This window comes from Salvelinus alpinus, chromosome 24 (assembly GCF_045679555.1).
Source record: "Salvelinus alpinus chromosome 24, SLU_Salpinus.1, whole genome shotgun sequence".
NCBI classification, from domain to species: Eukaryota; Metazoa; Chordata; class Actinopteri; order Salmoniformes; family Salmonidae; genus Salvelinus; species Salvelinus alpinus.
Genome location: NC_092109.1, coordinates 5,299,980 through 5,321,025, shown reverse-complemented (window position 1 = coordinate 5,321,025; position 21,046 = coordinate 5,299,980). Strand labels below are relative to the sequence as shown.

Below are 21,046 nucleotides of genomic sequence, written 5' to 3'. Positions count from 1 at the left end.
AGTGGTGGAGTGGTGTCCTCGTCCACCGCCGGAGCCGCCACCGCGGACAGATGCCCACCCAGACCCTCCCCTTGAGTTTTAGGGGTGCGCCCGGAGTTCGCACCTTGAGGGGGGGGTTCTGTCACGTTCCTGACCTGTTTTCTGTTGTTTTGTATGTGTTTAGTTGGTCAGGACGTGAGCTGGGTGGGAATTCTATGTTGTGTGTCTAGTTTGTCTGTTTCTATGTCCAGCCTAATATGGTTCTCAATCAGAGGCAGATGGTAATCGTTGTCCCTGATTGAGAATCATATATAGGAGGCTTGTTTTGTGTTGGGATTTTGTGGGTGTTTGTTTCCTGTCTCTGTGTTTGTGTTCTGCACCAGATAGGTCTGTATCGGTTTTCACGTTTGTTATTTTGTAAGTTGTTTGTAGTGTTCACTTGATCTTTTAATTAAACATGTTGAGCACTGGCTACGCTGCACTTTGGTCCTCTCCTTCACCTATGGAAGAAAGCCGTTACAAAGGTAGTTGTTGTGAAATTGGTAGATGACTTGTTAGATATTACTGTACGGTCGGAACTAGAAGCACAAGCATTTCGCTACACACGCATTAACATCTGCTAACCATGTGTATGTGACCAATACTATTTGATTTGATTTGATTTACACATTATTATTTCAAAATATTACAATACACTCTCACAGCTGTAATACGCTGACTGGGCTAGCGGCAGGACTTCTGATTTCAAATTTTCCTGAATAAAATGTCCACTTTTCACTATGTTCAGACCACATAACAGGATAACAATATGTGATTATACAGATATACTAATCACTAAATTTCACATTGTTCATCTGCATCATTTAAATGTACCATTTATTTGCATGAGACAAAGTCCACTTGATCAATAGTTATTGCTCTATTATCCTATGCCAATAACATCTATAATGCCACCAACTGGTCTGGTGCAGCCATAAAAAGTTGCAGTGACTTTATATTCACACAGCTTCTAAGGACTTTTACATAAGGTTTGCATACCAAGTTTCATGGCCCCATGCACATCGGTTCAGTTCTCATAGCCCTGGTGTGATATTGTGCCATCTAATGGTGTAGTGTGGCTGACTTCGAATGCAGCAACGAATCATTCTCAAATTCATTAGAGGCCATGAGTCCAAAATATAGCTGTGAGCAGCAATGAACGGGGTTCACAGGATGACAGAAAGGACACAAGAAATGGCTGAGTTATTGATAAAATCAGAAAATCAGATTTTATGTGTCCATTTAAATCCTTTGTAAATCCACTTCACAATGGACTATCAACTTGAGACTTGTTAGGTTAATCAAACACATTAACATGATGAACCACGTTAAGTTTGGCATTGGTGTCTTAAAAAATAAGGAAACTTAATTATTCACGCTTTTGACTATGTAACGCTAAAGCTTTAAATAATCATAAAAAATCGTATTTTCATGGAATGAAAGTCAGATTCACTCCAAATTTGGTCTTTGTGCTCATCACAATAGTCCCAAAAGAGTTGGACAAAATAATGTTGATGCATTCGAAGATGGCCACATATACCAGTGGATACATATTAACAAATACACAAATATGCTAAAATAGTCATCAACAAAAAACTATATATACACTTTGGAATGTAGGAGCATTGTACATGTCCTAAAGGTCCAATGCAGCAGTTTAATTTCAACTGTGATTTTTTTAATAAAAAAATGTGTCAAAAAGAAACAAAAATAGTTTGTTAGCAAAGAGCAATTACTCAACCAAGAATTTTGCTAGAACTGTCAGAGTGGTCTGAGTGGGGAGGGGAAAACTGACAACTAGCTAGTGTTGGCAGAGAGATTTGGAACGGACTTTCTTATTGATCGATTAACCAATTCACCACCTGGTGATGTCATCAGGCAGGCCAAAACTCCATCCCACTAAAACAGTCTGAAATTTAACCTGTTGGGGACAAGGGGTGATATTTTCACTTTTGGTGAAAATCGTATGATTTTTAAACGGCCTCGTACTCAATTCTTGCTAGTACAATATGCATATTTTTAGTACCATTGGATAGAAAGCAACCTCTAGTTTCTAAAAACGTTTGAATTTTTTCTCTGAGTGGAACACAAGTCATTTGGCAGCACTTTCCCTGAGCAGGAAGTAGAATGCAAGATGTCTATGCTCGCTTCAACGCTCTGCCTATACATGGTCATGCCACCTATGACCCGAAACACACCTCATACGCCTTCCTCTGGGTGTCAAGAGGACGTCAGAGGAGAAATTTTGTGTTTATCTTGTTCTGACGTGAAATAAGACCTATTTCTTTGACGTGACCGTCCATTTCCGGAAGTCTGAAGTGCGCGACTTTGAAGAGAGATTGTGTTTTGTTTTGCTGCCGTTTCGGATGTCAACTATCTCCGGCTCGGATTTGATTTGATAAATGAGACCATATCATCGTAATGTATGTTTTTTCAATATAGTTTAATCAGATTATTTGAATTCTTTCGGGAGTTTTGCCGTGTTCCGTCGTGTGACTTTGTTTACTTGGAGAGATCCGTGCCACGCGACTAGTACCCATGCTAAATGAAGTGGGAAAGGTACCATTCTGAATGGAATGAACGACTCATCTGGACTAAGGACATCTTGATCAACATTCTGATGAAATTTCAGCAAAAGTAAGATCCAATTTATAATGCTATTTCATATATCGGTCGTGCATGTGAACTGGTCGTGGGCGCCCAGCTGGTTCTGGCTGGCGTGGCTATGCTAATTTAGCGCTACATTTTGTTTTCGCTATAAAACATTTAATAAATCTGAAATATTGTCTGGAATCACAAGAATCCTGTCTTTCAATTGCTGCACAGTATGTATTTCTCAGATATGTTTTATGATGAGTAATTAGTTATTTGACGTTGGTGTCTGTAAATGTTATGGCTGCTTTCGGTGCAATTTCTGATTGTAGCTGAAATGTAATTTATGATTTATACCATAAATATGCACATTTTTCAAAAAAAAACATATGCTATACAATAAATATGTTATCAGACTGTCATCTTATGAAGTTGTTTCTTGGTTAGTGGCTATATATATCTCTTTATTTGGTTGAATTAGTGATAGCTGGTGATGGAGTAAAACACTGATGGAGGTAGAAAAGTGGTGTAATAGATTTACATATTTTGTCTTCCCTGTAAAACATTTTAAAAATCGGACATGTTGGCTTGATTCACAAGATGTGTACCTTTCATATGCTGTATTGGACTTGTTAATGTGTGAAAGTTCAATATTTAAAAAAAATGTTTTTTTTGAATTTGCCGCTCTGCCTTTTCAGTGGAATGTGGGAGGAGTGCCGCTAGCGGCACCCGTGGCCTAGACAGGTTAAGGCTGTTTTTTCATACAGCTCTTACACTAAAAGGCCACTAATCATAATTTTCACAATTTCACAGTATTATTCCAACATCATAGTATGGAAATATACAATATACATATTTTCTTGTGCTACAGCCTAAATTCAAATCAAATCAAATATTATTAGTCACATACACATGGTTAGCAGATGTTCATGCGAGTGTAGCAAAACTCTTGTGCTTCTAGTTCCAACAGCGCAGTAATATGTAACAAGTAATCTAACAATTACACAACAACTACCAAATACACACAAATCTAATGGGGTGAATGAGAATATGTACATATAAGTATATGGATGAGCGATGGCCGAGCGGCATAGGCAAGGTGCAGTAGATGGTATAAAATAAAGTATGTACATGTGATATGAGTAATGTAAGATATGTAACATTATTACATTCGCATTATTTAAAGTTGCATTGTTTTAACTTCTTGTGGCTGCAGGGCAGTATTGAGTAGCTTGGATGAAATGTGCACAGAGGTGCCCAGAGTAAACGGCCTGTTCCTCAGTCATAGTTGCTAATATATGCATATTATTATTAGTATTGGATAGAAAACACTCTGAAGTTTCTAAAACTGTTTGAATTATGTCTGTGAGTATAACAGAACTCATATGGCAGGGAAAAACCTGAGATAAAATCCAAACAGGAAGTGAAAATTCTGAGGCTGGTGGATTTTCAACCAAGATCCCATTGAAATCACAGCGAGATATGAATGAGTATTCACTTCCTACGGCTTCCACTAGATGTCAACAGTCTGTAGAACTTTGTCTGATGACTCTACTGTGAAGGGGGGCCGGATGAGAGGAGAATTAGTCACCACTGCCATGAGGTGACCATTCTTTGACCATGCGCGTTCACATGGGAGGGAGCTCCGTTCCACCGCTCATCTGAAGTCAATGTAATTCTCCGGTTGGAACGTTATTCAAGATTTATGTTAACAACATTCTAAAGATTGATTCAATACATCGTTTGACATGTTTCTACTGACTGTTATGGAACTTTTGGACATTTCGTCACGTTTTAGTGAACGCGCTTTTTGACTTTGGAATTGTTTACCAAACGCACTAACCAAAGTAGCTAATTGGACATAAATAACGGACATTATCGAACAAATCAAGCATTTATTGTGGACCTGAGATTCCTGGGAGTGCATTCTGATGAAGAGCATCAAAGGTAAGGGAATGTTTATCATGTAATTTCTGGTTTATGTTGACTCCAAAATGGCGGCTAATTTTATTATATTTCAGATTATTGCATGGTTTGCTTTTTCCGTAAAAAAAAATTGAAATCTGACACAGCGGTTGCATTAAGGAGAGGTATATCTATAATTCCATGTCTATAACTTGTATTATCATCTACATTTATGATGAGTGTTTCTGTTGAATAAATGTGGCTATGCAAAATCACTGGATGTTTTTGGAACTAGTGAACGTAACACGCCAATGTAAACTCAGATTTTTTTTTTTAAATATGAACTTTATCAAACAAAACATACATGTATTGTGTAACATGAAGTCCTATGAGTGTCATCTGATGAAGATCATCAAAGGTTAGTGATTAATTTTATCTCTATTTGTGCTTTTTGTGACTGCTAGCTTTGGCTGGAAAATGGCTGTGCTTATTCTGTGGCTTGGTGGTGACCTAACATAATCGTTTGTGGTGCTTTCACAGTAAAGCATATTTGAAATCGGACACTGTGGTGGGATTAACAACAAAAATACCTTTAAAATGGTATAAGATACATGTATGTTTGAGGAATTTTAATTATGAGATTTCTGTTGTTTGAATTTGGCGCCCTGCACTTTCACTGGCTGTTGTCATATCGATCCTGTTAGCGGGATTGCAGCCATAAGAGGTTTTAAGTGACTACTGATCCATTTATTAAAAAGGTCAACAACAAAAAATTCTGAGGTCTTGGCTGATTTCTGTTGATTTCCCCATGATGTCAAGCAAAAAGGCTGAAGGTTTGAAGGTAGTTTGAAGGTAGGCCTTGAAATACATCCACAGGTACACCTCCAATTGACTCACATGATGTCAATTAGCCTATCAGAAGCTTCTAAAGCCATGACATCATTTTCTGGAATTTTCCAAGCTGTTTAAAGGCACAGTCAACTTAGTGTATGTAAACTTCTGACCCACTGGAATCGTGATACAGTGAATTATATGTGAAATAATCTGTCTGTCAACAATTGTTGTAAAAATTACTTGTGTCATGCACAAATAGATGTCCTAATCGACTTGCCAAAACTATAGTTTCTTAACAAGAAATGTGTGGAGTGGTTGAAAAACAAGTTTTAATGACTCCAATCTAAGTGTATGTAAACTTTCGACTTCAACTGTATATCATATTGTACAACAGCTGATGAAACTAACATTGTAAATGTGTGACAAAATTTGATCAGTGTTATTTCCTGATATTTCCTGGTTGAAAATACTATCTACATAGGACCTTCTAATCAGCAGGTTTGCATGGGCGGGAGTTTCTGCTTTCCATGGTGACATCACCATGCAGTAAATTGGTTAACAGACCAATAACAAAGAGAGTTCCAAACCTCTCTGCCAATAACAGCTCGTTTTCAGTTTTCCCAGAGAACGCACAGAGCCCAAAGTTGATTATCCTTTTTATACCATGGCTATAATTTAACACATTTGCTGGTAGAAATGTGTTTATTTGCCGTTAGAAATGTGTTCAACATCCCCTGAAGTAGCTAGCAAGTTTACTAGATAGCTATAGTAGTTTCCTTATTAACACAACAAACATACTTGCTAGTTTATCTAACCAAACCAACAGTCCTAGTTTGCCATTATGAAAATCGAATTTAACAATGCCAGTAACGTTTTCAATTTGACTTTTGCATTCAATACCAGATCAAACAAAGAACAAGTAAGAATGAACTATAGCCATTGAATTGTACTGTGCGGATATACTGTGTGTTATAGGGAAATAATGCACGCTCTAGAATGCCCTTCAAGCCAGTATGAGTATTCAACACTGCAATGGTATAAAGTAAAGTATTTAATTGTACCCAGAAAGGATTTGATATTGATATCAAAATGACCTTTAACATATGGAGGAGGTCCATGAAAACACAACCATGTACACGACAAGAGTACAAGACACAGTTTCTGTGTGGTAGCTCTGTGAAGTGTGTGACCCCAAAAGCCCACAAGATGTGTTCAAGTCTGTTGCATGATTTGTTTTCCTCAGCAGACTGCATGAGTTTAGAGGTCAAGTGAAACTTCCGACTTCAACTGTACATTTGCTGAAGCATTATGATAACTCAGCGACACAATGGTAAGGATTAACTGAGCTTGGCTTGTCTCAACGGAGCCTTATAGCGCTTTGAAAGGACCCAGGAACCCAAATTATTCTGGTGGATCCAATCCTCCCTATAAAACGTGTTTTGTTTCTAAAAGGTATCAAAATCACCAGAAGTTGCACACATTAAGCTGCAATAATCACATAGCCAGTTGTGAAGAGAAAGAATCCGGCTAAAGCGTTCAATGCCAAGATTCAGAGAGCGCACAGGGCCAGATGTGGTCTTTTATTAGTGTCTATCAGAGAATCAATCAGCTCTTTAAAATCCAGTTTCAACTGTTCAGAGCTGCCCTTCATAAGGACATTAAAACCCAAATGGACTACGATAGAATCGAATTCCTTGTCCTGGCCTAGAACATTTGGGAGCAGCTTAGTAATGTCATTTAATCAAGCTCCAGGATAGGACATTGTTTTTGCACCAGGAACAGTGACATTTCTTACCCTTGAGCTGCCCAAAATCACGGCTGGTGAGAAGGACGAGGAAATCCACCCACTCCCACGCTTCACAGGATTCTGAGAACCCTTTAAGGATGGGCGAGAGACAGGATAACTTGAGCCCGCGGCTTCTGGTGCAGGCCTCCGACAGATGGAGAAGCCCTGCTCGATTTGCCGCAGGGACAGGTACCCCCAGCGACAAAGGTGCAGGAAGATCAGGCTCCAAGGCGGTGAAACTATTTGTTGTTTGTATCTGCTCTCGTTGGGTTGTTGATGGTCGCATGCTCCTCTTGCTGTGCTCCTTCAACTCCACTATTAGATGGGGGAGGAGAGGCAGGAGATGGCTCCTCTGGCAAACAAACTCCAGGCAACACCTGCAGAGATGCATCCAACAAGCACGAACGGCCTCTAGCCACCACTCTGCGTTTCCCTAAGTTTCTTACGTTGCGACTTGCTTGATCAAGGAAGCCAGTTCAATCTTATAATCCTCGGCAAGCAAACAAGTGCCATATTGGAACTCTGAGTGATCCAGTTTGTCCCGAGAAAAAAAACGTAGTAGATACAGCTTATACAGCGCTGAAACCATTCATTTACTTCTCCAAACAAAAAAGAATCCATTGCAAACTCCTCTGGGACTAACTTCGTTAGCTTGTTGGCTAGTAGCTAGTTAACTAAGGTTAGCGGCTCTGTCAAGCAGGCTTCAACCTGTCTGTTAAGCGGGATTCCGGGACAAGAAATAATGGTCCTAGTTGTTAAAAGCTTGTTGTTTTTTTGTCAAAAACAACAAAAATGACTGTTTCCAGAATACAGTGTTCAGCTGCGCACTCTCACCATTGGCCTCATGGTAAAATCCCTGAGCAGTTTCCTTCCTATCGGAAACTGAGATAGGAAGGACGCGTGTACCTTTGTAGTGACTGGGTGTATTGATACACCATCTAAAGTGTAATTAATAACATCACCATGCTCAAATGGATATTCAATATCTGCTTCTTTTTTTTATCCATCTACCAATAGGTGCCCTTCTTTGCAAGACATTGGAAAACCTCCCTGTTCTTTGGGTGGAATCTGTATTTAAAATTCCCTGCTCGATTTAGGGACCTTACAGATAATTATATATCTGGGGTACAGAGATGAAGTAGTCACTCAAAAATCATGTTAAACACTATTATTGCACACAGAGTGAGTCCATGCAACTTATTATGTGACTTGTTAAGCACATTTTTACTCCTTAACTTATCTAGGCTTGCCATAACAAAGGGTTTGAATACTTATTGACTCAAGATATTTGAGCTTTTCATTTTTTACTCGTATTTAAACATTTCGAAAAACATAATTCCACTCTGACATTATGGGGTATTGCGTGCAGGTCAGTGATACAAACAATCTCAATTTAACCCGTTATAAATTCAGGCTGTAACACATCAAAATGTGAAAAACTTTCTGAAGGTACTGTATATAAAACACAGACAAATAGCATTTGTGACTGCACTGGGCCTTTAACTTAGTTTGAGCTTAGGGATAGGTCAAAAGATGGCTGAGTTATTGACAAAAAAAGAAAATATTTTACTTGTCCAATTAAACCACTGTAAATCCACTACACAGTGGCCTATCAACTTGAAACGAGAAGGCTTCACGGAATCACCTGCACCCGAATACCCGAGGTCCAATCCAGGACCCAGATCCAGAATTCTAAATAATGTCACGGGTCTGGGTCGGTTCTGATATGATTGTCACGGGTCTCTGGTATGTGTAATTTTAACTGACTTGTCCGGAAGGACCCATACAAATCTGAATGCGACTGCTGCCGTAGAGGAGAGAAATTGTACAATTTATGTTGTAGCACTTTGCTTTTCACGAGTGGCGCGTGTAGCTTGTTGTTGTCCAATCATAAGTCATCAAAGCGGCAATAGGCTACAGTCAAAGAGCCTCCGTGTGAGGCAACAGTTAGGAGATATCAAATCAATGGAAGAAGGAATTAAAATAATGACATTAAAGTTCAAGGAGAAGGATAGGATACAGTGACCAAGAGCCAACAGGTATGCTACTTTATATTCTGAAATAAGTTGTCGTGGTTTGTAACTGTGTAGGACGAGAAAGCACATAAAGCCTCAATTAGCCTAGGTTGGTTGCTGTCTCTCGTCTCCGCTCACTCCTCCCTGTTCCCCAAGTCACTCGCACACACTAACAGTAGCCGACACACACAGCAAGGCCCCTGCTAGAGCATTACCTTTACCTCCTCTCCATCACGCTTTATCAGCTCCGGTTATTAAAGTAGCTTAAAAATATACTTTTACATAAAATATAGATTTACTCCAAATTTTGTATTTAGACTCATTAATTAATGAGGCAGGTAGCCTAGTGGTTAGAGTGTTGGGTCAGTAACCGAAAGGTTGCTGGATCAAATCCCCGAGCTGACAAGGTACAAATCTGTCGTTCTGCCCCTGAACAAGGCAGTTAACCCACTGTTCCCCAGTAGGCCATCATTGTAAATAAGAATTTGTTCTTAACTGACTTGCCTAGTTAAATAAATGTAAAAAAAATTAAATGCACTGTACCTATAGATGCAGGTTAGCACATATGCTAATGCTAAAATCTTCTTCATGAACCATAAGTCAGATTATATACCACATCTGGAGTCGGACTCAATGAATTCGCCTCGAATGATTAGTTGCTGCATTCAAAATCGGCCACGCTACACCACTAGATAGCACCATATCACACCATGGCTATAAGAACTGAACCGATGGATATGAGGCCTTAATATTTTGGAAATCTGACCTGTTGCCTCCAATGCTTCCCACAGTTAAAACCCAGCAGCGTTGCAGTTCTTGACACAAACCAGTGTGCCAAGCACCCACTACCATACCCCAATTGAAAGGCACTTAAATATTTTGTCTTGTCCATTCATTAGAGAATGGGTATAACTATTGCAACTAATACCTATTGAAAATAAATATTGATCAAGTGGACTTTGTCTCATGCAAATGAATGATAGATTTTAATCATGCAGATGAACAATGTGAAATATCGCTGAAAATATTTCACAAATCTTGACATAAACCATTAGTCAAAATACCAACCCCATAATTGGTATATCAACTGAATACATTAAGTAATGACATTAAGAGTGATTACCAGCTGCATTCAAAGGTAACCAACCTACAACACTAGACTAAAGTCATCCTTGTGGTATTGAGAGATAAACATGGTAATGATTTCACTGATTGCACAGTTCCTACATGATAAAGTGCTTGCTTTGTTATCCAACTGAACTTGTGTCCTTTCTGTCATCCTGTGAACCCCGTTCATTGCTGCTTGCAGCTATATTATTTAAAAAATCTGGATTTATTGAATTTTCCATGCGGTCAATATTAAAAGGGCAGTTCATTTAATATAACATGCTTTTAAAATATAATATTGGTGCACAATTTCCACTTAAAATATTAAAAGATACGCAAAAGGGACTCATTTTCATGGAACGACCCAAATATCAATATCTTTAGAAGAGAAAAGTTTAGAAAAAGTTCAAAAAGGTTAGAATGGAAAAAGAAAAGAGTGTGATTGTGTGAGTCTTATGTGTATGAGTGTGTGAGTGTTTGCGGGTGCACGCTCATATGCGTGAGGTTTCTGTGCGGCAGGGTTGCCTGTGTGCCTTAGTGCCTGTGTCTTGTTTTTATCTCTCATTTATCTCTCATCATTTGCAGCTATGCAAATGTCTGCAGCAAGCAACTGCTGTATTTTACACAAAGGCAATTAAAGCCTAGATGTATGCATGCAGCAGCGCAGATCTGGGCTGGCGGGGAGAGTGTGAGAAGAAGAGAGAGCGAGGGGAGAGAAAGGGGCAGTGAATATGTATTCACATTGGGGGGGAATTCAGACCCGAGTTACACGTGCTTTATAATGGAACATTATACCCTTTTTATGCACTTCTCTCTCTATGTGTATACTGACCTTGAACACAGCTCAACTATTAGTTTGGTGTGGAGATCATAGAAATGGAGGTGTGGCAGAGGTGTGGCTACAGATACGCCTTATTCTGACCTTGACTTAATTCCCTAATAATTCCACCACCTTTACACGCAAGGAAACCATGAATAAGGTCGAGCTCCTATTGGTTCCAAAGGAAAAAACATCTACCATTTCCAATAGAAGTAACACCATTCTCCATGCACTGTAATGTATAAATTGATAAGCGCTAGTAATCCATTTAGAAAAGAGGACTGTAATAACAAATAGCAATTGTTTTAGATTATTTTTCCTTATGATCACTGGAGACGAATGTGAAACTAGTCATGGAAGTAAACTGAAAATTATATTAACATGACACGTATTTCCTTTTTCCACAATGAAGCAGTATTCTATAAAACAGTTGTGCCGTTATTCAGAATTTGTATTGAATAACATAATACATTTGCAGGGAATTACATTTGGAGACCTAAGCTATAGGCTTCTGTAGCGCCGAACCTACCAAGTTGATGTATGCGCTCTTTAAAGTTTTAATTATATACCCAGGTTTTTCTCAATTTTTTTGTACAATTTGTATCATGTAAAATATTAGCCACTATCGGTAGCCACCGTCAGTAATTCACACATACGCCAACTGTCAATTTAGTGTTCGTTTCCTTCAATTTGTAGCCTATATTTTGTATTTTACCACTACATTCCGTTTACTTTTACTTTTCTTTCCTTCCTCCATGTAGTTGTTCCTGAGAGTTGCTAGCAATAGTGGATCATATTAGGTTAACATCGTGCAATAATTTGGGACATGTAGCCTATTTGATTCATTATAGAACTCAGACCACACTTAGAAGTTTAAACCTGGAGCCTGGCGCACAGTTCACGGCAACTGGACCGTTGTCATTACAGTTCCGATTAGTAGGGTAGATTTATAAGACTATTGTTCAAACCCTATTGTACACTTATTTCACTCTCCAATATTTAATCGATTGAACAACTGAATGTGTCAACTTGAATTTTGTATTCAATATATTCAGTGTGTAAAAGCTCCCCAAACCTGTTTTTTTTTTGATCTACAAGATCATAGTATTTTTAAATCTACCAATTGGTGCGGAAACGGAAATGAATATGCATATCTTTAGATGGCTTTCTTTCATTGATCCCTAATATTCCGAACTAATTCTCTTAATATTTTAAATTGAGTCCGTAAAGAAAATTCTAATTCAAGGTACACCGTATTTAAAGGGATGGCTAAATGTACTGAAATAAAGATATAGGAGATAAATGTAAATGAGATAAATGTACAAAAAATCCCATTGAATGAAAACGCCATGAGAAAATCTGTTGGCCAGCAAGTGGGAGGGTTTTCAGCTGTTTAATTAAATGTATGCAGTGCACATAAGGGAGCCACTCCCAAAGAGCTCATTATGCAGATGCACAAGGTAAGTCTGAATACCAAATACTGAGAAGTGCTTCAATCAAAACGCATAGGAAAGGCATACAGTTGAAGTCGGAAGTTTACATACACCTTAGCCAAATACATTTAAACTCAGTTTCACAAATCCTGACATTTAATCCTTGTAAAAATTCCCTGTCTTAGGTCAGTTAGGATCACCACTTTATTTTAAGAATGTGAAATGTCAGAATAATAATAGAGAGAATGGTTTATTTCAGCTTTTATTTCTTTCATCACATTCCCAGTGGGTCAGAAGTGTACATACACTCACGTAGTATTTGGTTGCATTGCCTTTAAATTGTTTAACTTGTATCAAATGTTTCGGGTAGCCTTCCACAAGCTTCCCACAATAAGTTGGGTGAATTTTGGCCCATTCCTCCTGACAGAGCTGGTGTAACTGAGTCAGGTTTGTAGGCCTACTTGCTCGCACACGCTTTTTCAGTTCTGCCCACACATTTTCAATGGGCTTGAGGTCAGGGCTTTGTGATGGCCACTCCAATACCTTGCCTTTGTTGTCCTTAAGCCATTTTGCCACAACTTTGGAAGTATGCTTGGGGTCATTGTCCATTTGGAAGACCCATTTGTGACCAAGTTTTAACTTCCTGACTGATGTCTTGAGATGTTGATATATCCATATAATTTTCAATTCCTCATGATGCCATCTATTTTGTGAAGTGCACTAGTCCCTCCTGCAGCAAAACACCCCCACAACACGATGCTGCCACCCCTGGTGCTTCACGGTTGGGATGGTGTTCTTCGGCTTGCAAGCGAGCGCCTTTTTTCTCCAAACACAACGATGGTCATTATAGCCAAACAGTTCTATTTTTGTTTCATCAGACCAGAGGACATTTCTACAAAAAGTATGATCTTTGTCCCCATGTGCAGTTGCAAACCGTAGTCTGGCTTTTTTTATGGCGGTTTTAGACCAGTGGCTTCTTCCTTGCTGAGCGGCCTTTCAGGTTATGTCGATATAGGACTTGTTTTACTGTGGATATAGATACTTTTGTACCTGTTTCCTCCAGCATCTTCACAAGGTACTTTGCTGTTGTTCTGGGATTGATTTGCACTTTTCGCACCAAAGTACATTCATCTCTAGGAGACAGAACGCGTCTCCTCCCTGAGCGGTCTGACGACTGCGTGGTCCCATGGTGTTGATACTTGCGTACTATTATTTGTACAGGTGAAAGTGGTACCTTCAGGCATTTGGAAATTGCTCCCAAGGATGAACCAGACTTGTGGAGGTCTACCATTTTTTTCTGAGGTGTTGGTTGATTTCTGTTGATTTTCCCATGATGTCAAGCAAAAAGGCACTGAGTTTGAAGGTAGGCCTTGAAATACACCCACAGGTACACCTCCAATTGACAGACATGATGTCAATTAGCCTATCAGAAGCTTCTAAAGCCATGACATCATTTTCTGGAATTTTCCAAGCTGTTTAAAGGCAGAGTAAACTTCTGACCCACTGGAATTGTGATACAGTGAATTATAAGTGAATAACCTGTCTGTAAACAATTGTTGGAAAAATTACGTGTGTCATGCACAAAGTAGATGTCCTAACCGACTTGCCAGAAGTTTGTTAACAAGATATTTGTGTAATGGTTGACAAACTAGTTTTAATAACTCCAACATAAGTGTATGTAAACTTCTGACTTCAACTGTACATTTTCTAAGTCTGAATCAGGCCCATTCAGCAGAGAATGAGGAATGCATGCAGGCAAGAGGGGAAAGAGTGCCCCCTCTTCTTGAAGCCACAAAGTTCAAGGCCGAATGCGGTACTGCAGGCATTGTTTGCAGAAAACAGGATCCCTATTATAGTGAATGAGAAAATGGCAATCTTTATGGTCAATCTTCATGTAAAATAAATACATAATCGAAGACTATGTTACCAATAATTGCTTCTATTACACCAGATGTATGTCCTTGAATCGATTTATTTTAAAATCTCACACAGAATAAGTTATAAGGGTGATTTAGTTGTTAATGCCAGCCAGCAGTACCCAAGGACGGCCTTCAACTTGAGAAACTCAATGAGAGAGGGCAGCACTAGGCTAGCCTGCAACGTAACTTCCTGGACTGGCTCAAACTGCACGTTATGTATCAGTGAGAGTATCCATGAGACGCCACCTTAACCAAATTCCTTGGCTGCAAATGCGCTATTGTAATCTTCACATAGGAATGAATGGTATCACGTGAGTGTACAAACATTATGTTCTTTCCATGACAGACTGACCAGGTGAATCCTATGATCCCTTACTGATGTCACTTGTTAAATCCACTTCAATCAGTGTAGATGAAGGCGTGGCGACAGGTTAAAGAAGGATTGTTAAGCCTTGAGACAATTGAGACTTGGATTGTGTATGTGTGTCATTTAGAGGGTGTATGGGCAAGACAAAATATTTAAGTGTATGGTAGTAAGTGCCAGGCACACCGGTTTGTATCAAGAACTGCAACACTGCTGGGTATTTCAGGTCAAGTTTCCTGTGTGTATCAAGAATGGTCCACCACCCAAAGGACATCAAGCCAACTTGATCCAACTGTAGGAAGCATTGGAGTCAACATGTGCCAGCATCCCTGTGAACCGCTTTGGACACCTTGTAGAGTCCATGCACCGACAAATTGAGGTTGTTCTGAGGGGGTGCAACTCAATATTAGGAAGGTGTTCTTAATGTTTTGTACACTCAGTCATTGATGTAGGCTGGCCAATCTAACGAAAATATTGATGTTTGAAATGAGTCATACAGCCACGCAGGCATGTAGACACATAGACATAGCACACCCACGTTATATTATACTGTCTTAGCACATATCTACAACGACACAACGATGAATGCGCATGTAACTGTGTATTCATGCAGATATGTCGTCTGCGCTTATGAATACACATTCATAAATTAGTCAACCGGCACACACACACACACACACACACACAGACGACAACAGTGGCCAAATAACCATTATCAATGGCGAAAAATCTGAATGACATTCCGACAGTGGAATATGCATTCCATACGTACCCTGATACACATGCACACACACAGTGAAAGCGAGAAAAGCATGCATGAAACAGAAATGATAGAGAGTGTCAAGAACAGTACAAAGGACAACAAAAGACATCATGCTGATAAATCGGTCAGCTTTAAATGGTCATCTTTATAAAGCCCGGGCAAACATTTCTCTACCGGGCTACAGTGGAATGCACAGGGATACAGAGTAATCCTGAAAGATGGGCAACACAGCTAAACACTGCCTTTGTATGCAAGTGTGAGTGTGTGTACAGTATTCGTTGCTCCATGCCTGTACCATCATCACCAAACAAGCCTGCCTCTTCCTTCCCCTCCTCGACTGGAAAACGATACCCCCTCATCCGTTACAGCTCACACCTACACACCCACACCCTCTACCTCTCGCACACTCACACAGACACCGTGCACACCTACACAGACGGACAGACACGCACACTCTCGCGTCTCCCTCTGTGCCGATCTGTGCGATGCAGCTGAATCCTATCCTGAGAATAAAGAGGGAGGGAGAGTGAAGAAAGAGAGTGAAAGAAGGAATAAATATTTACCTGGCTGCAGTCTGCAGTCTGGCTCTGTGGATCAGGATGGGTTGTAGCTGGATCGGCTGCAGCTGGAGGGGAGAGAATTAGCAAGCCAGCATAGCGGCGAGCTGCTAGCCTCTTCATCAGCTGATCACTCAAAAGAGCAGGAACCCAGAAGGGGGGCAAGCATGCAGAAGAAAAAGAAAAGCACTAGGTTTTCATACACAAATCAATGGGTAGCTGAACGGGGGAAAATAACAATGTTATATATAATAACAGTAGTCATCTCACTCTGGCTCAGTGTGGCGGGCTGCAGTAAGCATTTCTCTCCCTGTCCTCTCGCCTCTGCTGCAGTCTCATTCCTCTCAGTAAGGCCCCAAGCTCGTCTGCCTCTGCATGTTTTAATATCGACTGTCGCCATACGCATTTTTTTTCCAGATCCTGTTAAAGTTATCGGGTCCAGTTTTTTTTTTTATTAATGATTTTTGCATTGCTTTTCAGCGTGGGGATAAGACTGTGAGGGGTGGGGTGAGGGATCTATGAGATTATAATGTGCATGTTACACACACACACACGGCTCAGACTGCACACAAATAACTTAAGCTCAGTGCTGCCACGATGATGTCATGCAAGTGGTAATTTAGGTTTTTGGTCGTGTGTCCACGCGTGTGTACAATTTATTAAACAATTTAAAACAATTTATTCTGTAGCTCTAATTTCTCCGCGGGACTCCACTGAGAAACCTGATGCCAACGTAGCTACAGAAAAAAAATTTAAACAAGGGCTGGTGACCATTTACATAAAACTGAAATTACCTTGTGGCCATGATGCTTGCAAAAAAAAGGTAGTAGTTCAAGGGTTGTCCGAACAGAACCTGTTGATATGAACTCAGCAAAGGTCAGACATGGAAAGATTTTAGATTTTGATCGGACTTACATTTTTCAGCAAAATCTTCATCATAATCATTGTCCTCACATTCAACAGCATGTGTCCTGATCCAGGAATGAGCTGCTATTCCAGACTGTCTGTGTCTGTGCTGCATAGAACATTACATCATTTGGCCAATACGCCACCTCAGGCTACTGGTCTTATTATTGCTCCATCTTGAAATTAGATATTTTTTGGTGTGGTAATAGTCCCCTTACATGGTCCTGTCCTCACCTTGACAACGGGGGCGATTAAACAGGAAAAGGGAATTTGATGTGAGCGAGACGATCAATATCAAATCAATGCTGTGAAGAGTTGGTTTTATATCAAATATTGATCTGTGTGTATGAGTAACGGCGTCTAGACGTGTTCATTCCAGTGAGACAGAGATATCATTATATTTTTATCTCGCTGAGATCACCACTTGCTCAAAACAACATTTTCCACTGCTGCGTGTTACCATAGCAACATCCCATTTTGATTATGGACCTCATAGGCACTAATGTATTCCATCACTGAGCTGGGGAAATCACACGCTCAAGGAGGCCTGAAGACAACCAGAAAATAACCAAATGTACATGATTTCAGACAACGATAATATTACATGGTTCACACACATTCGGGATCTGAGAAGACACACACAAAGGTGCTCTCACACACACACACACACACACACACACACACACACACACACACACGTCAATCACAGATCTTCTCTCACCACGCTCCCTAGACCCCCTCAAACACCTCACCCTAAAGACTTCAATACATTAAGAGTTTACAAAGTCATCAAGGATCAGGGGAAGTTCACGTGATAGTTTTATAGAGAGATTTTTTCTTCTTCTGAAGGACAACTCTACAGACAGAAGTGGATGGAATGGGGGTCTGGATCCCGGGGAGGATTGGGTAGCATGTAGTATTAGCCGGAGATGTAGAGGTGAGTCCTGAACGGCATGTGTCCCTATGTAGTGCACTTCTTTTAACCAGAACCGTATGGGCTACATAGTTTTGTACTATATTCCTAATACTGTATATATATGTAATAGGGTGCCATTTGGGACACAGCCTAGGATGGAGATGAATGAGGAGTATCTGCTTCATCTAATTTAATCCCTCCGTTTTAACGATGGGAAACTATATATCCCCCTCAATTATTTCCAAATGTTCAGATACATTTCACTGTTAGGGTGAAACATTTCTCAGCGTTTTGGAGAACAGTGGAAGGGATTGAATATGTCCTAGTGGGGGGGGGTCAGGCTGTCAGTTCTGGAGGAGAGGTGGCAAGGCATGAGCTCACAGGCATAAGAGGAGAACGTTTTGGAGAGGAAATTAGTCCCCGGAAATTGCGTACTGTGTCACATATGTGCAGATATGTGCACCACGTCACCGCTCTCTCTCGCTATGCTGTGTGTGCATGATGTGCCTCTTGCTAGCTGTCACTCAATTGAAGAAGGACTGAAGCTCATTGGTTGAATTTGAATCGCTAGGGGGCTGGCTCAAGTGGGGGAAAATAGAGGGAAAATGGAGCAGAAAAACAGTTGCTTTCAAACTAGGGATTTCGTGGCAAATTTAAATGAGGTAAGACAGTAATTCTGCTGATAGATTATGCATGTATGAACTACATAGTAACACACCCAGTCCAAAGCGGGAGGTTTAGAAAAGACTTAGTAGTCGCCAAAGTTTCGGCGCATGTCTTTAAGAAATGCTGGAGGCCATGGCTGAATTAAACCTGAGTTGGTTTCGCGGGGTGTGGTTTGATGTGGGTACCTTAAGTATGTGTTCCCAGGTGGTAAGAGTTAGCTAAATAATTTTGCTAATTAGCTACAGCCGGGTGATGTGCAACCCGTGGCAAAGATGTTTTGACTTTGGATAGCCTATCTCTGGGGATCGTTAGGGGCCGTCAATAAGTTACACAACGTAAATGGGACAATATTTTCATGTTGCGCATCTTAGTTGTCTCATTAATTCATTATGCTTTAAAAATGTGTATATGAATTTCTACAATTTATAGTTGGTTTTAAGATTTTTAAGTCATTGAAATTTTTTGCTATTGCCCTTTTAGAATATTAGCCTATTTACATTGGGTAATTTAATGATGGTCCCTAAGTAGCCCCATGGGGATATCTAATGTCAAACCAAATTGACAATGGGCATTATGATTGGGTTAAGTGCAGCTGCACTCTGAATTGATAATTACATGTACCTGGGTGCAGCCAGCTGTGGGCAGGAATGAAAATAAACCCTGGGAAAACTGTTACAGTACCCTTGTTTCATTCATTCCGTGACATACCATTATTTCCTATCATCTCACAAATCCTCATTTTGGACGAGACTGACTTTATGATCAAAATTATCCAATTTACACGTTGTGTAATAAATACCATTTAAAATAACACAAGCATATTGCTATTACATTGTTATAACTAACTTCTTTCTAAGCAGGGTTTCTCACACACTTATAAACAGATACAGAGACAGACACACACACACCCAAGGACAGAGGGCTGACGTAAACCTTTCATAAACACTGATAAGGAAAGGCTTTGATCAAAAGAGTGCTTGGGTCCGCATTTCACGAAATAATGAGACACACACACATAACCAAGGACAGAGGGCTGACTACGCACACACAAAATCTCCTGCTTAGCTGAACATTTGATAACAAAGAACTTTTGCTATAAGACTCAGAAGGATGACGCCCAACTCATCAGAACCAACCAGAGGACCAGAACTTCCAGACTCAACCTACTTTCTGTACTGTATAAAATGTATATGCACTCTGTTATCTGGGCTTTTTCTGGAGGTTCTCTATGAGCCGAAGGAACGAGACCGTATACGCTTGTACCAGATATCTTTACTCTTAAATAAAGCTGTCGCTTGTCATACAATTTACCACCTTGTCCGAATCGATCCTTGACCGGCTCGCCCTTCTCCATATCCAATTATCAACAGTTGTAGTACATTTTTACACTAGAATAAAAGTTTGACTCATATCGATGCCACATAGGCCATTTTGAAAATTAGAAGTTGTTTTTTTAGAGGCAGTCGCTCTTTTAAGCTAGAATCCTTCATTGAAACAATAGCAAAGCAGTCATCCCGTCTGTGTTTTGGCAAAAAGTTGAGGGACGGGCCTCGAAACAGAGCTATGGATGCAAGGACTAAATAGTTTTAACAATTTTTTGGAGGCTATTCAGTGTTTGTTTAGGAACATTGGAGTAAAACAAGCTTGTATTTTGGGTTCTGATGGCGTTTAGAAGTCATATTCTTCTAGAATCAATAGGTTTACAGTATATCATTAATGAGTCCAAAAATTTATGGATTCCAAATGTAAGCGATTTATTTCGTTGACAGGGGTATGAGAGGGTAACAAGGTAGTCTAATCGGCTCCACTGTGTTAACCGTGACTAGTTCATGTCAATGGGAGGTTTGCTTAAAAGTTTGTGTTGCATTCTCACTTCAAGTTACATTGCTACAGAGTTCCCCTCAATCTCTATTAGCGTCTGAAGGAGAGAAAACGATTTAGACAACAACGATTAGGTGAGGGCTACAGATTCATTGTTTGTTGTAGACAATACTACTGTACCCACTGGAAAACTTCTGTGAAAACCTACAACTGAGAGAAATGCTATGAGGAACATTCACAAAATATGATTGTTTGCTATAACTACTTCCTCGCCTTCGAACCAAGGTGCATGAACGAGACGAGCAAACGGAAGAGGAGAAAATATTCAGCCTTCCTAGGAGGACGAAGGAATGGAATTCAGAAATGTGTTGGTTTTAACAATAGAGAACCAGTTTTGAATTCCACTGCCGTCGTACTCCAAGAGGGGCTGAACATTTTGCTCACGGGGACCATTCACCAGCAGGAGAAAACTTAACGGAGTTCTGTTCCTCACACAGTGTGTTCCTCTGAAGATGTTCAACCCGAAAGCTCCAGCTGGTGGCGCCAGGTACAAATATATCAACTTTACCCAGACCTGTCGGTCATGATGTACTGTTGTTCTACAGTACACAGTGCATTCGGAAA

At 40.0% G+C, this 21,046-nt stretch overlaps 1 protein-coding gene across 6 annotated transcripts in view; it reads right to left on the bottom strand.

The window, feature by feature from the left end:
- The window catches only part of LOC139551750 (probable global transcription activator SNF2L2), a 59,579-nt gene that overhangs the window by 10,321 nt on the left and 28,212 nt on the right, over positions 1–21,046 (bottom strand). The window contains exons 1-2 of one of the 6 annotated variants that reach the window (XM_071363061.1): positions 17,029–17,390; positions 16,120–16,181 (exon numbers count right to left, since the gene is read on the bottom strand). In XM_071363061.1, the coding sequence (XP_071219162.1) occupies positions 16,120–16,181; positions 17,029–17,134 (168 nt within the window). In that variant the 5' untranslated portion in view covers positions 17,135–17,390. The other 5 variants (XM_071363060.1, XM_071363059.1, XM_071363062.1 and 2 more) reach the window with 5 other exon arrangements.